General features: G+C 41.0%; 1 protein-coding gene across 2 annotated transcripts in view; it reads right to left on the reverse strand.

The window, feature by feature from the left end:
- The window catches only part of mogat3a (monoacylglycerol O-acyltransferase 3a), a 32,215-nt gene that overhangs the window by 11,810 nt on the left and 5,405 nt on the right, over positions 1–15,000 (reverse strand). For both annotated transcript variants that reach the window (XR_014599630.1, XM_084042747.1), the window contains exons 3-4: positions 377–437; positions 1–143 (exon numbers count right to left, since the gene is read on the reverse strand). The exon at positions 1–143 is cut by the window's left edge and continues 1 nt beyond it. Coding sequence is in view for 1 of the 2 variants with exons in the window: in XM_084042747.1 (XP_083898873.1) it covers positions 1–143; positions 377–437 (204 nt within the window). In the remaining variant the exon portion in view is untranslated. The remainder of the gene's footprint in view (positions 144–376; positions 438–15,000) is intronic.

The following is a 15,000-nucleotide window of genomic DNA, read 5'->3' on the forward strand; positions in this document are numbered from 1 at the left end:
TCCACACATGATGTAGTCCCTGAACAGAGGTATCCTGAACCAGAGCGGTAACATCAACAGATGAGACGTAAGACCAGGAAACAACCTGCTGAATCCTGTGGCCTCTGTGCAGAAGTTACAGAAACCCCCTGCTACCAATACACCTAGAGAGGTAGAGAGACATAGACAATACATAGAAAGAGAGCGAGAGAGAGTATTACATTGAAGCATTCGGTTTTGCACATAAATATAAAATGTTTAGACTCAACATGCATGTTTAGACTCAACACAGATCATATTAAACATCATAAATAATTGACATAATACATGAATGAATTGATTTATTTATTAATTCATTATTAATAAATAAAATACATGAATAAATGTTTAAACTCACCATGTGGATGAAAGCCAAACAGATAATTCCTTTTAGGATCTAAATCCACCGTCTTCACCAACTAGACAGACAGACAGACAGACAGACAGACAGACAGACAGACAGACAGACAGACAGACAGACAGACAACACATTCAGTACTTATAATGCGGGACATTCCAGCATTAACATTATTAATTACCCAGAACCATGTGAAAGCGGAGCGGGACTCGTCTCCTTCTCTCCAGAGAGACTAAGTCCCCCCCCCCCCCCCCCCTCTCTACACTGACTAATGCCCGAGGCCGCCTCTTATGGGCACAACAGACTGCAAGGGAAGACTGCATGTCTCCCTGCTGCGGACCATTCTGTCTCCCACTCTGTGTTCAAAGATCACACCCTGTGTGAAGGAAGCGGTGCCTTTGGGGCGGGGCTTAACTCATTTCAGTTCGTCCCTATTGGTGGTCTGAGTCCACTTACCAAATTTGTACTTGGTAGCATGCTGCAAACTGGAATAATGGCTGTTTAAAGCCCAGCCAATGGGTAGACAGAAGGGGCGGGGCTTAAGTAATTACAGTTCGTCCCTATTGGTGGTTTTAGTCCATGTACAAAATGTGTACTCCGTAGCATGCTGCGAACTTGAGTTATGGCTGTTTAAAGGCCAAACAATGGGAAGACAGAGGGGGCGGGGCTTCAGCAATTAATGCTCGTCCCTATTGGTGGTCTAAGTCCACATGCCAAATTTGGACTTGGTGGCATGTTGCAAACTGGAGTTATAGCTGTTTAAAGCCCTGTGCTCAAACATACATACGGACGGACGGACGGACGGACGGACGGATGGACGGACACACAGACACGGTCAAATGTAGAGCGGCTGGCACCGCTAAAAATGTTGCTTTAGACAAATGCATTGTTGTCTTTACTCTGAAAGCGAGGTTGCAGGTTTTACCATCTAAACTTAACCTCTCCATCTGGTTTCCAGGCAACCATGCTCCTCACTGTATACATCATGGTCATGAACAAACAGCTGAAACCATGTCCCACATCTTAAATGGGTGCCATGTATACAGGGGACTCTACATAAGTAGGCATGACAGAATAGTGGATTTGATATCAAAAGATATCACTTCTATTTTCAGGTCCTCCATCATGCTGTATAAGCATTCTACTGTGAAGCCGAGCATGTTTAACCTGTGTAATGATGATTCTGTGTTCTCTAACATTATAACATGTTTAACCTGTGTAATGATGATTCTGTGTTCTCTAACATTATAGCATGTTTAACCTGTGTAATGATGATTCTGTGTTCTCTAACATTATAACATGTTTAACCTGTGTAATGATGATTCTGTGTTCTCTAACATTATAACATGTTTAGCCTGTGTAATAATGATTCTGTGTTCTCTAACATTATAACATGTTTAGCCTGTGTAATGATGATTCTGTGTTCTCTAACATTATAACATGTTTAACCTGTGTAATGATGATTCTGTGTTCTCTAACATTATAACATAGTCCTTGGGCCAGACGAGATATCGCTACCACAAAGTTGGCAAAACCTTACCTATACTAAATTGTTTTTTGGGCCAATATAAGTAAATAAAAATATGATAGACTTTCCATAGGAGCAGCTTTTTATATTTTTTGACATGTTGTTATTTTTCTCTATAGGCGGATTTTCATTCATAGCCAACAACATATTAAAAGTTATATAACACACTTTTTGGACATCACACTGCTCCTTTTTTTTAATAAATTAAACAAACCTGTGTCCAATTAAAGTAGTTGATGAAGTGGGTGTGGCCTATTTGGTGGTGGAGCAGTTTTTTCAGGAATCAAAGCTGAAGTAGTAGAGGCCCTAGGAGGGGTCCACGCGCGACTGCTTATTTTTTTTTCTAGTTTTGATTTTTGGCATCCATAGGACCTCTAATATTGGGATTTTGATGATCCCAAGAAAAAAAGTGGTCCCAAGTGTGTTTTTTTCAATGTTTTATTAACCCTATGAGACCTGCGGGATGGCTGGCTGGAACGCCGGCGAGACCGTCTTTCGGAGACTGTGGAACACTCAAATTTAGACGTAGCCCAAAGATAGAGATACCATTTGATTCCAGACAACCTCAGGTTTCCAATGGGACCAACCTTGTCATGCTACCTTGTCGGGAAGGGGGATAAATACCTAATGATTCAAAGTTAAGACAACATTTTGGCGAGGGAAAAACGACCATCACCATTTTCCAAATGGTCCCTTGAGCTGTCACCTCAATATATGTGAATGAAAATGGGTTACATGGATACCTACAAGCCTCTCCTGTACAGACATGCCAAATGTATGCCTATCTCATGCAGTTCTGGGCAAGAACCATGCAGTGTTTTGCATGCAGTACAAATATGTAATTTCTGCCTATTGTAAAAAGGAGACCACTTCTAGGAGAGGAGACTGCATCTATAGCTGTATGAGACCACTGTACTGTATCTAGAAACCACTGTACTGTATCTAGACCACCCCACTGTATCTATTGCTATATGAGACCACTTTAATGTATCTAGAGACCACTGTATTGTATATATACCACCGCACCGTATCTATTGCTATATGAGACCACTTTACTGTATCTAGAGACCACTGTATTGTATATATACCACTGTACTGCATCTATTGCTACATGAGACCACTGTACTGCATATATGAGACCACTGTATTGCATCTAGACCACTGTGCTGCATCTATATCCCACTGTACTGAATCTATAAACCACTGTGCTGCATCCAATCCCACTGTACTGAATCTATAAACTACTGTACTGCATGTATAGACCATTGTACTGCATTTATAGACCAGATACATTGACCACTGTACTGTATCTATAGACCACTATACTGCATCTCAACTCAACACAGCTTTAAACATGTATATATAAAGCACATTTAACATGACTATGTCGCCACAAAGGCTCGGTAGATGCAGTACAGTGATCTACAGATGCACTAGAGTGATCTACAGATGCAGTAGAGTGGTCTAAAGATGCACTACAGTGGTCTACAGATGCAGTAGAGTGGTCTACAGATGCAGTAGAGGGGTCTACAGATGCACTAGAGTGGTCTACAGATGCACTAGAGTGGTCTACAGATGCAGTAGAGGGGTCTACAGATGCACTACAGTGGTCTACAGATGCAGTAGAGGGGTCTACAGATGCAGTAGAGTGGTCTACAGATGCAGTAGAGGGGTCTACAGATGCACTACAGTGGTCTACAGATGCAGTAGAGTGGTCTACAGATGCAGTAGAGGGGTCTACAGATGCACTAGATTGGTCTACAGATGCAGTAGAGGGGTCTACAGATGCACTGCAGTGGTCTACAGATGCAGTAGAGTGGTCTACAGATGCAGTAGAGGGGTCTACAGATGCAGTAGAGTGGTCTACAGATGCACTACAGTGGTCTACAGATGCAGTAGAGTGGTCTACAGATGCAGTAGAGGGGTCTACAGATGCACTAGAGTGGTCTACAGATGCAGTAGAGGGGTCTACAGATGCACTACAGTGGTCTACAGATGCAGTAGAGTGGTCTACAGATGCAGTAGAGGGGTCTACAGATGCAGTAGAGTGGTCTACAGATGCAGTAGAGTGGTCTACAGATGCAGTAGAGGGGTCTACAGATGCAGTAGAGTGGTCTACAGATGCAGTAGAGGGGTCTACAGATGCTGTAGAGTGGTCTACAGATGCACTACAGTGGTCTACAGATGCAGTATAGGGGTCTACAGATGCAGTATAGGGGTCTACAGATGCAGTAGAGGGGTCTACAGATGCAGTATAGGGGTCTACAGATGCAGTAGAGGGGTCTACAGATGCAGTATAGTGGTCTACAGATGCAGTAGAGTGGTCTACAGATGCACTAGAGTGGTCTACAGATGCACTAGAGTGGTCTACAGATGCAGTAGAGGGGTCTACAGATGCAGTATCAGTGTCCAGGGATGTCTACAGATCAAGACAGTAGTCTACAGACATACTAGAGGGGTCTACAGACACACTAGAGGGGTCTACAGATCACGACAGGGGTCTACAGATGCACTACATGGTCTACACAGATGCACTACAGTGGCCTATCGATACAGTACAGCAGTCTATAGATACAGTAGCTAGTCTATAGATGCAGTACAGTGGTCTTTAGATGCAGTACAATGGTCTATATATGCAGTAAAGTGGTTTATAGATTCAGTACAGTGGGATATAGATGCAGCACAGTGGTCTAGATGCAATACAGTGGTCTCATATAGCTATAGATGCAGTACAGTGGTGTATATATACACAATACAGTGGTCTCTAGATACAGTAAAGTGGTCTCAGATAGCAATAGATACAGTGTGGTGGTCTGCACTAGAGTGATCTACAGATGCAGTAGAGGGGTCTACAGATGCACTACAGTGGTCTACAGATGCAGTAGAGTGGTCTACAGATGCAGTAGAGGGGTCTACAGATGCACTACAGTGGTCTACAGATGCAGTAGAGTGGTCTACAGATGCAGTAGAGGGGTCTACAGATGCAGTAGAGTGGTCTACAGATGCACTAGAGTGGTCTACAGATGCAGTAGAGTGGTCTACAGATGCACTACAGTGGTCTACAGATGCACTAGAGTGGTCTACAGATGCAGTAGAGTGGTCTACAGATGCACTACAGTGGTCTACAGATGCAGTAGAGTGGTCTACAGACCACTTCCAATATATTCAGTACAGTACAGTGGTTTCTAGATACAGTACAGTGGTCTCATACAGCTATAGATGCAGTCTCCTCTCCTAGAAGTGGTCTCCTTTTTACAATAGGCAGAAATTACATATTTGTACTGAATGCAAAACACTGCATGGTTCTTGCCCAGAACTGCATGACCATCTTGGATGGCATCTTGAAAATGATGCCTTTCTGCTAAGTATATTTTCCTGGATATTTGGGATGTTCTCAAGCATGCCTAAAGGTACCAGAATCTATTGAAAACCCTTTTCTATCAATGTTTAGGGAGGTTTAGTGGTACTCTTTCTTATATGCCTATTGACCGGTCTATTTCTCATAAAAAGTGCTTGTTTAAGATAAGGCTGAAAATTACCACCCCAGAATGAAATACTATGGGTAAATTATACATTTCCTGAATCCTTAGGGTCATGTCAGTATTCCAGTTGTTGTGTTTTGTGTCTCTGATGTTTCTTGATGCCACAGAACTAAAAGAAAATATATGGTTTAGGCGGAAATTGTGAGAAAAAAAAGGTTATTAAAGGTTTGAAGAGCTCCAGTGACCACTGTACTTATCATACATAGTCACCAAAGGGCTCGAATGAAAGCTCAAAGTGTCCCCTTAAAAATGATACCAAACATAAAATATAAAACATTGTAATATGCCCTGAACGTGAGCCAATACCAAGATATGCACATGTGTCTAAAATGCCATTTTTCAATGGGGGGGGTGGTAACTTTAGCAGCTGATAACCCCAATTTAGCTGGGCCTCAGGAAGGTCTATCATACAAAAATAATATCTAGGGATGTATAGGAATAAAAAAATCCCAACTAGAATTTGCCATCCCAGGTGGTAGCGATATGTGAGATTTTGGGGTTTGGCCCAAGGACTAACATGTTTAACCTGTGTAATGATGATTCTGTGTTCTCTAACATTATAACATGTTTAACCTGTGTAATGATGATTCTGTGTTCTCTAACATTATAACATGTTTAACCTGTGTAATGATGATTCTGTGTTCTCTAACATTATAACATGTTTAACCTGTGTAATGATGATTCTGTGTTCTCTAACATTATAACATGTTTAGCCTGTGTAACGATGATTCTGTGTTCTCTAACATTATAACATGTTTAACCTGTGTAATGATGATTCTGTGTTCTCTAACATTATAACATGTTTAACCTGTGTAATGATGATTCTGTGTTCTCTAACATTATAACATGTTTAACCTGTGTAATGATGATTCTATGTTCTCTAACATTATAACATGTTTAACCTGTGTAATGATGATTCTGTGTTCTCTAACATTATAACATGTTTAACCTGTGTAATGATGATTCTGTGTTCTCTAACATTATAACATGTTTAACCTGTGTAATGATGATTCTGTGTGCTCTAACATTATAACATGTTTAACCTGTGTAATGATGATTCTGTGTTCTCTAACATTATAACATGTTTAACCTGTGTAATGATGATTCTGTGTTCTCTAACATTATAACATGTTTAACCTGTGTAATGATGATTCTGTGTTCTCTAACATTATAACATGTTTAACCTGTGTAATGATGATTCTGTGTTCTCTAACATTATAACATGTTTAACCTGTGTAATGATGATTCTGTGTGCTCTAACATTATAACATGTTTAACCTGTGTAATGATGATTCTGTGTTCTCTAACATTATAACATGTTTAACCTGTGTAATGATGATTCTGTGTTCTCTAACATTATAACATGTTTAGCCTGTGTAATGATGATTCTATGTTCTCTAACATTATAACATGTTTAACCTGTGTAACGATGATTCTGTGTTCTCTAACATTATAACATGTTTAACCTGTGTAATGATGATTCTGTGTTCTCTAACATTATAACATGTTTAGCCTGTGTAATGATGATTCTGTGTTCTCTAACATTATAACATGTTTAACCTGTGTAATGATGATTCTGTGTTCTCTAACATTATAACATGTTTAACCTGTGTAATGATGATTCTGTGTTCTCTAACATTATAACATGTTTAACCTGTGTAATGATGATTCTGTGTTCTCTAACATTATAACATGTTTAACCTGTGTAATGATGATTCTGTGTTCTCTAACATTATAACATGTTTAACCTGTGTAATGATGATTCTGTGTTCTCTAACATTATAACATGTTTAACCTGTGTAATGATGATTCTGTGTTCTCTAACATTATAACATGTTTAACCTGTGTAACGATGATTCTGTGTTCTCTAACATTATAACATGTTTAGCCTGTGTAACGATGATTCTGTGTTCTCTAACATTATAACATGTTTAGCCTGTGTAACGATGATTCTGTGTTCTCTAACATTATAACATGTTTAGCCTGTGTAATGATGATTCTGTTGATGGGAAAATATGGTACCTATTTTATCAGCATCCATTTCAAAAGTTGAATAACACTTTATATTTTTGTCCCCTGCATATTCTAATGTCATGACAAATGGAAATTTCCATTTGCACATGCTTAACTAAAAACATTGACATAAAGTGCCTACGTGACAAAAACATGCTTAAATTGTGTAAAAACAGGATGCAAGCTGTAGGCTGAATTTAAATACCAGACAGCCTGAAACTCTGATCAGAAACTGTCTGACTGTCCACATCCTGTCTGCACCGTATGCATAGTGGTGTCCACATCCTGTCTGCACCGTATGCATAGTGGTGTCCACATCCTGTCTGCACCGTATGCATAGTGGTGTCCACATCCTGTCTGCACCGTATGCATAGTGGTGTTTTTTGCTAGAAAGTTGACATGCACCTCTTAACCCTTGCTGTCTTGGCTCCACGTGTGCCCTAACAACAGACTTGAGTACTTAACACGGAAACCACTTAGCACACCTTATGCCACTGACGTGCATTTCTAAACTATCCAATCCAAACTCCCTTTTTGGGGATGGCCCCTCACTGGTTTCCTGTAGTATATAGTAGCATTACACATCCTGTTACATTAGAATTCTCCGCGATCTTGCAGACTTTGGTTTTACTACTGACTCTGTGTTCGTGCATCCGAGGCGCCTCTCCTTCCTTTCCCTGTGTGGACTAAACGCTCTTGACCCTTTACGAAACAATCATCTGATACGTTGAGTATTTGATTTCACTTGTCTTGCATTATTGGTTCACATATTTCACAGTGTTGTTCCTGTGTATCGCTGTATTGAAATGAATAAATATGCTGGTTTTGAGCTGATGTGATCCTAGTCTAATGTTGTGTATGTACCAGGCCTGGAATTTCGTCATTTTAGGGGCAAGGCCACTTGGCCTTTGGCGTTGTAATTTTTTGGAGGGCACAAAGGCCAAATGCCAGGGCAGGAAGGCCATCCAAAAAAAAAAAATGTTTAAGTCCAAAATTGATTTTTAAGTCCACGGAAATAATGCATTTAACTTGAAGGTTAAGGATGATTGTATTTTAATATATTATAAGAATTGTATAACTATCTGTGAAATATAACCGATTTATTTCACAAAATAATGTGTTGGCAAATGACCAATATTTAGTTATATAGGTCTCAATATGTCACATTCAGCCCTGGACTTCACTGACTGAAGTAGGGGTCACATTAATCACTAGATTCACAGATTCTAACCTCTAACCTCTTCAACCTTTTCAGGCCAGGGACCCCCAAACTGATGGGGTGATGGAGCAGGGACCCCCTACCTTGTAGGGTAGGGGGTAGGCTACTATATATATCATATATCTATGTATAAAATTGTGTTTTATATAAATAAACATGAAAAAATTGCCTGCTCCTACGCACAGGTTGACCCAGTAGGTGTGCAAAAGGACCTTTCTCAAGGGCAATTGGGTTTTTCTGGAGCCAAGGTATGGCAGGTGCCATACCTTGGCTCCAGAAAAAAAAAGAGAAAAAAAAATCATGAATAGTAGCTTAATGCAGGTGTAAGACCATTGTGTTTGCATTGTGTTATAGGTATAATGCATATATAGTTGCTATGCATTTCAGGGGTTTTGGGGGGGTTGACCCCCTAAAAAAAGGATAGATGTCCCTTATTTTAATCTCTGGGAGTTGGCAACCCTAACCTTGCCATAGGCCTGCCTTAGCTTTTGCTGAACTGACACCACTGATCTTTCTCTACAAAATATGTATAAACATACCATGTTATTGTGCATTCATTACTAAGCTATTAAAATGTGTCATGTTATGTTTAAAGACAAATTTACATTTTTGAAAAAAAAAGAAAAAAGTTTTTAAAGTTTTTAAAAACAAAAATATGTTTTAATCAAACAGCAATTTCGCGGACCCCCTGCAGTACCTTCGCGGACCCCCTAGGGGTCGCGGACCCCCTGCAGTACCTTCATGGACACCCTAGGGGTCGCGGACCCCCTGTTGAAGACCTGGATTATGTATTTTCCCCACAAGTTATTTTCATTCAAATGAAATGTGATTGAACTTGCACTAATAATGACTTTGGTTGATTTTTCACTCTTTAAAATATAGTATTTCTTAATTATTAATAATTACAGCTTGTAGATTGGCTATTTTCACGATTTTAAATTGTTTTAATAAAAAAGGAACATACAAGATTTCCACCCGACAGCCATAATATAGCCTATAGCCAATATATGGTTCTGTATCAGTATATGAGTCCGTTTTTGCAGATTTCATTCTAATTGGCTACTATGCCTGCATATGAATTTCATGGGCCTGGGTATGTCACCCTGGCTTGGCGGAGATATGCCCTGTTGCGCACACTCTGCACACTGCAGCAGCAGGTGAAAGCAATTCACTTAACGAGGGCTGTGTTGCGCACCAAACAACGGACTAAAACTGTCACTTTCTAGCTGCTGAAATACACCTCCCAATTAGAACATTGTTGTAGACATTGCTTGCTTTATATTAAGACTCATAATTTGGGGATTTTGCTGTATTTTATTAGATGTATTCATCTATATTTTGCTGTTGAAAAAAACATCGGGGCACATCGGTCTGTAGTACTACGGAATCCTCTCTCTCTCTCTCTCTCTCAGGCTAGAAATCAAACCTACCATTGATTAGTTCAGGCTGCGTTAGATTTATCTCCTGTTTGGCCCGGTAATGCTTTTGTGTCTATAACACGGTGTTGCGGGATTCCGAAGGTTCTATAGGAGGCTCAAAATCAAACCTACCTACCACTGTGCATGTTGTAGCTGCGCAGCTCAACCAAAGGGACTGGTGTCTAAAAAAAAAAAATCGCGCAGAGGAAAAACTGTGAAATCAGTTGCTGGGCGCAGCTGGGGCACCACGGCCACTGTGGCCGTCAAGGCATGTCATTATTCGAGGGGCACACGGCCAATGAGAGGGGCAACGACGGCCATGGCCGCCGTGGCCGCCGTGAAATTCCTGCCCTGGTATGTACCCTCTGGGCAATAGGACATATTGAACAAAGACACTCCCCTCTTGGAGTGGAGTGCCTGGCGCATCACTGTGTTCTCTAACATTATAACATGTTTAACCTGTGTAATGATGATTCTGTGTTCTCTAACATTATAACATGTTTAACCTGTGTAACGATGATTCTGTGTTCTCTAACATTATAACATGTTTAACCTGTGTAACGATGATTCTGTGTTCTCTAACATTATAACATGTTTAACCTGTGTAATGATGATTCTGTGTTCTCTAACATTATAACATGTTTAACCTGTGTAATGATGATTCTGTGTTCTCTAACATTATAACATGTTTAACCTGTGTAATGATGATTCTGTGTTCTCTAACATTATAACATGTTTAACCTGTGTAATGATGATTCTGTGTTCTCTAACATTATAACATGTTTAACCTGTGTAATGATGATTCTGTGTTCTCTAACATTATAACATGTTTAACCTGTGTAATGATGATTCTGTGTTCTCTAACATTATAACATGTTTAACCTGTGTAATGATGATTCTGTGTGCTCTAACATTATAACATGTTTAGCCTGTGTAATGATGATTCTGTGTTCTCTAACATTTCAGCTAACACCCCTGATGTCCTTGTTGTTAACACATTGACTGCCAAGCCCGTAGTCCTACGGGCCGTTAAATCCAACCGTTAAGTGCCAAGCCCGTAGTCCTACGGGCCAACGTCTTTTTAATGGTTTACATTAGATTAACCCCTCAGGCACTTTGTTGGTTAATCTCTTACATGAAAATGACGTAGAAGTAAAAAAAAAAAAAAATCTGAACATGTGATCACACAAAACATCTAAAGCAGTGATCAGGGGTCCCAAATCTAAAGTTTAATCCCAGTAATCACTCTCTCTCTCTCTCTGCCTCAGCTGGGCTGCAGTAATCAACAAAGCCGCATGGCAGGTTCGTTGTGGAAGCGTGTGCACATCACATTCCACGCTGGTAATGTGCACGCGCATCCATGCACTCTGACTGCCTGTAATCACTGAATAGCAAGCAGCTGGCTCTATGGGGGAAGGGAGGGTGTGCACGTCAATGCTCGCACTCGTAACGTGCACCCGCAGCAGCAACCTTTCCCACAGATCATAACACAAACACACAGCATGTTACCCCTTTGATAAACTGACTGATCGCGCCGCCAATATTGTTGTTTTGTAAATAAAATAAAAAAATCTGAACATGTGATCACACAAAACATCATCTAAAGCAGTGATCAGGCAAACCTAAAGTTGAATCCGAGCGATCGCTCTCTCTCTCTCTCTCTCTCCCTCAGCTGCGCTGCAGTCAACAAAAGGAAGCGTGTGCACATCACATTCCACGCTGGTAATGTGCACGCGCATCCATGCACTCTGACTGCCTGTAATCACCGAATAGCAGCAGCCGCTCTATGGGGGAAGGGAGGGTGTGCACGTCAATGCTCGCACTCGGATCTGGATCCAGGTTATTGTGACCTCAGATCAAAGCCACGGTGGAAAAATAACAGGTGTCCTGAGATCGGAAACCTACAAAAGGGGCATGCGCGAAGCCCTCTTTCTGTGCATTTTCAAAAAGTTTATCCAAGAGCCGAGGGCTCGGCTTGGGAACCGGCCGGCGGCGGCTCTCAGTCGGGGCAACAGTCTTTTTTCCAGTGGTAAGCATACTTTTCTTTATCGTTTTATGTGTTACAAGTTGATTTGATCGAGTTGTATTCGTTACTACTTCATCTGACCGTGCGTTTAGTTGATTCAATGCAGAAAAGTAAACTATCGTCGTTGCCCGCGTTGCCAGTTTGCTAAGCCATGGTTCACATGACACTTGTATCTGTTTCAGGGCTAGGTCTGCTAAGCCACACTGGACTTGTTTTTCTGTAAATCTGCTTGGAAATTATGGTAATTGTGGTTGTGATCTTGTAGATGGACTATTTTCACCTTTTTTTAGATATGTTTGAAGTGCCCATGTGGCCTAATACTCGGCTATTCGCTTCTTGTGGGCTCGTTTTCATAGACCTGGTTGCGTATTACTTTCCCACGATCTGGCAACATAGACGACAGGCTGTGGCCCGTTTTGAGTGACTGTATGTGGCTGCGGTTCTCAACCTGTGGTTCGTTGCTCACATACAGCCACATACAGTCACTCAAGACGGGCCACAGCCTGATCGTGCCAGATCGTGGGAAAGTAATATGCGACCAGGGAAAGTAATACGCGACCAGGTGTGTGTGTGTGTGTGTGTGTGTGTGTGTGTGTGTGTGTGTGTGTGTGTGTGTGTGTGTGTGTGTGTGTGTGTGTGTGTGTGTGTGTATATGCATGCATCTATCTTATGAGATGATTATGTTTAGGCTCTATTGATTTTTTTTTATTGTGTAAAAATAGCAGATCTACAAGCTCAAAGAGCTGTGTGTGTGTGGTATTAGGGGTGAGTGAATTGTCAATTATAGCACAGGAATGAAAAAATGCTAAAACCAGGGTAATGGTAAATGTATTCTCTCATATTTATTTATTCAGTGTATATATGCATGTGGTCTGTGGATGATAAATGCTTTGCTAAAGATGGACATAATATCTAAAAAAAAGTATATGTTATGTTACACAGGGTCGCATGCTAGTGGTGAGGAGGAGGTGGAGGAGGGAGCAGTTGGTGGAGCGGTTGGTGGAGCTGGTCGTGCAGGTAAGAATTATTATCGTGTGTGTGTGTGTGTGTGTGTGTGTGTGTGTGAAAGAAAAAAGTATTTTATGGTAATGATCTATTTCTATAATTCACAGGACATCCCCTTCACAGCTGGAACTCCGGGTTCGAGCTCAGTCTTCCTGTGATGTTTCTCCTTCCTGGACACGGGCAGCATGCCATCAGGGTGCAAGGTGGAGATCATCGTGACGATTTTTGTTTTCTTGGCTCGCCATGCCAGTACCATCACGTCCCTGGAGTGGCGAGAGATGGTGGACCCCAGTGGCAGCTTTGCAGGGGTAACATCTGCGATGGCTGGTGGCTGTCCTCGCTTCTTACGAAGGGTCCCGCAGACGTATGTATTTTTCTTGTCCAGGAGCATAATGGCCGTCCCCACCGAGTTGTACAGGTTGTCCATATAGAGCCTATATCCACATCCGGCTAAACTGCCTAAGAGTTGTGTTATGATGGCAGGTAGTGTCTGCTTCCGCTTACAGTATGGCAGCATGTTGTGGAGGTAGCCTGTTGCTGAATCACACAAAATGTACGACCTGATGCCGTACTTGACCGGCTTCTGTGGGGCATAGACCTTGAACTGTGGCGTCCCCGCCACAACAGCATTCCCTCATCAAGACTGATGTCCACGCTCGGCAGGTACATCTCCTGGAAATTGGCCAGCAAGGACTGCAGCACTGGGCGGACTCTCCAGAGTTTGTCTGCGTCTTCGGGCTTTTTTGGTACAGGGCGGGGGATGGTGTTGTCCACGAAGTGGAGGTTGCTCAAAATGGCCTGGAACCTGTTCCTTGGCATGACTTTCCGGAAGACAGCGGCCTCGATGTACTCATCAGTGGACCAGTACATTTCGAGCTCAGGCTTTTGGTTGATTCCTGTCAGAAGAAAGAGCCCCAGGAAGCGCTTGAGCTCGTTTAGATCCACCGCTTTCCACTTCTTTGATCTGCCATACTTCTTGTCACTGCGCGGCTGCTGTGAGGCATAGAGGTTGGTTTGAGTGCAGATTTCCTCCAACAACTCATCCTAAAATAAACACTTATTTTTGTTTATGTATTTATTTGCACTGATTGCACTCAATTTATTGATTTGAATGATTAGTATTTATTATTTGATGTAGTTACGTTTAGTTTGAAATGACTTTGAAAGCACTTTGTGAAGCAGCTGCTACTATGTTGTTCAACCTATCAACCTCAACCTGCCTATTCATACTGCTTCATGCCAGGCAGATGTTTTACTTTTATTTATTTATTTTGCTCTAATAGCACCAATTTGTTGTTGTACTCCCTAGAGATTCATGTCATAAATGGCATAAGAGAAAAAAAGGCAAGCTTGTAGATCTGCTATGAATGTAGTATTGAGATTTTGAATTGTGTGGGCAAAAAGTTTGGAAAATGACGCTCTCGATGAATATATTGATGTTGCACATCAACTTTGAATTATTATTATTTATTATTATTTGAAAAAAAAAATGAAGAAAAAAAATATATAGTGAAAAATGTTGTTTGAATTGAGCACTTTGGAGCGAAACAGAGCAATAAATGTACGATCAAAAGCAATTTTTTTTTTTTATATAAACAAGTATTGTTTACATGACTGATGTCAATGAAGGCGCGAAATAAATTTGAAACACTTTTGAAATCAAGTTATGCCTCTAAATGTGTGTCATTTACTAAAACGCTCATATCTCAGCTTCTGAAGAAAAAGGCCTCTTTTTGGTGCATACCAAGCTGTATTCAAACTCCTCTAGCTAAAGAACGGAGCATGGTATCAACTCACTTTTTCTTTCAGATGAAAGAAGAGATTCTAAGCTTTTTTTTTAGATATTCTATGTTTTCATAGTCCTAGTACAAAA

This window comes from Gymnoscopelus microlampas (genome assembly GCF_963454915.1).
Source record: "Gymnoscopelus microlampas genome assembly, chromosome: 19".
In the NCBI taxonomy this organism is placed as follows: Eukaryota; Metazoa; Chordata; class Actinopteri; order Myctophiformes; family Myctophidae; genus Gymnoscopelus; species Gymnoscopelus microlampas.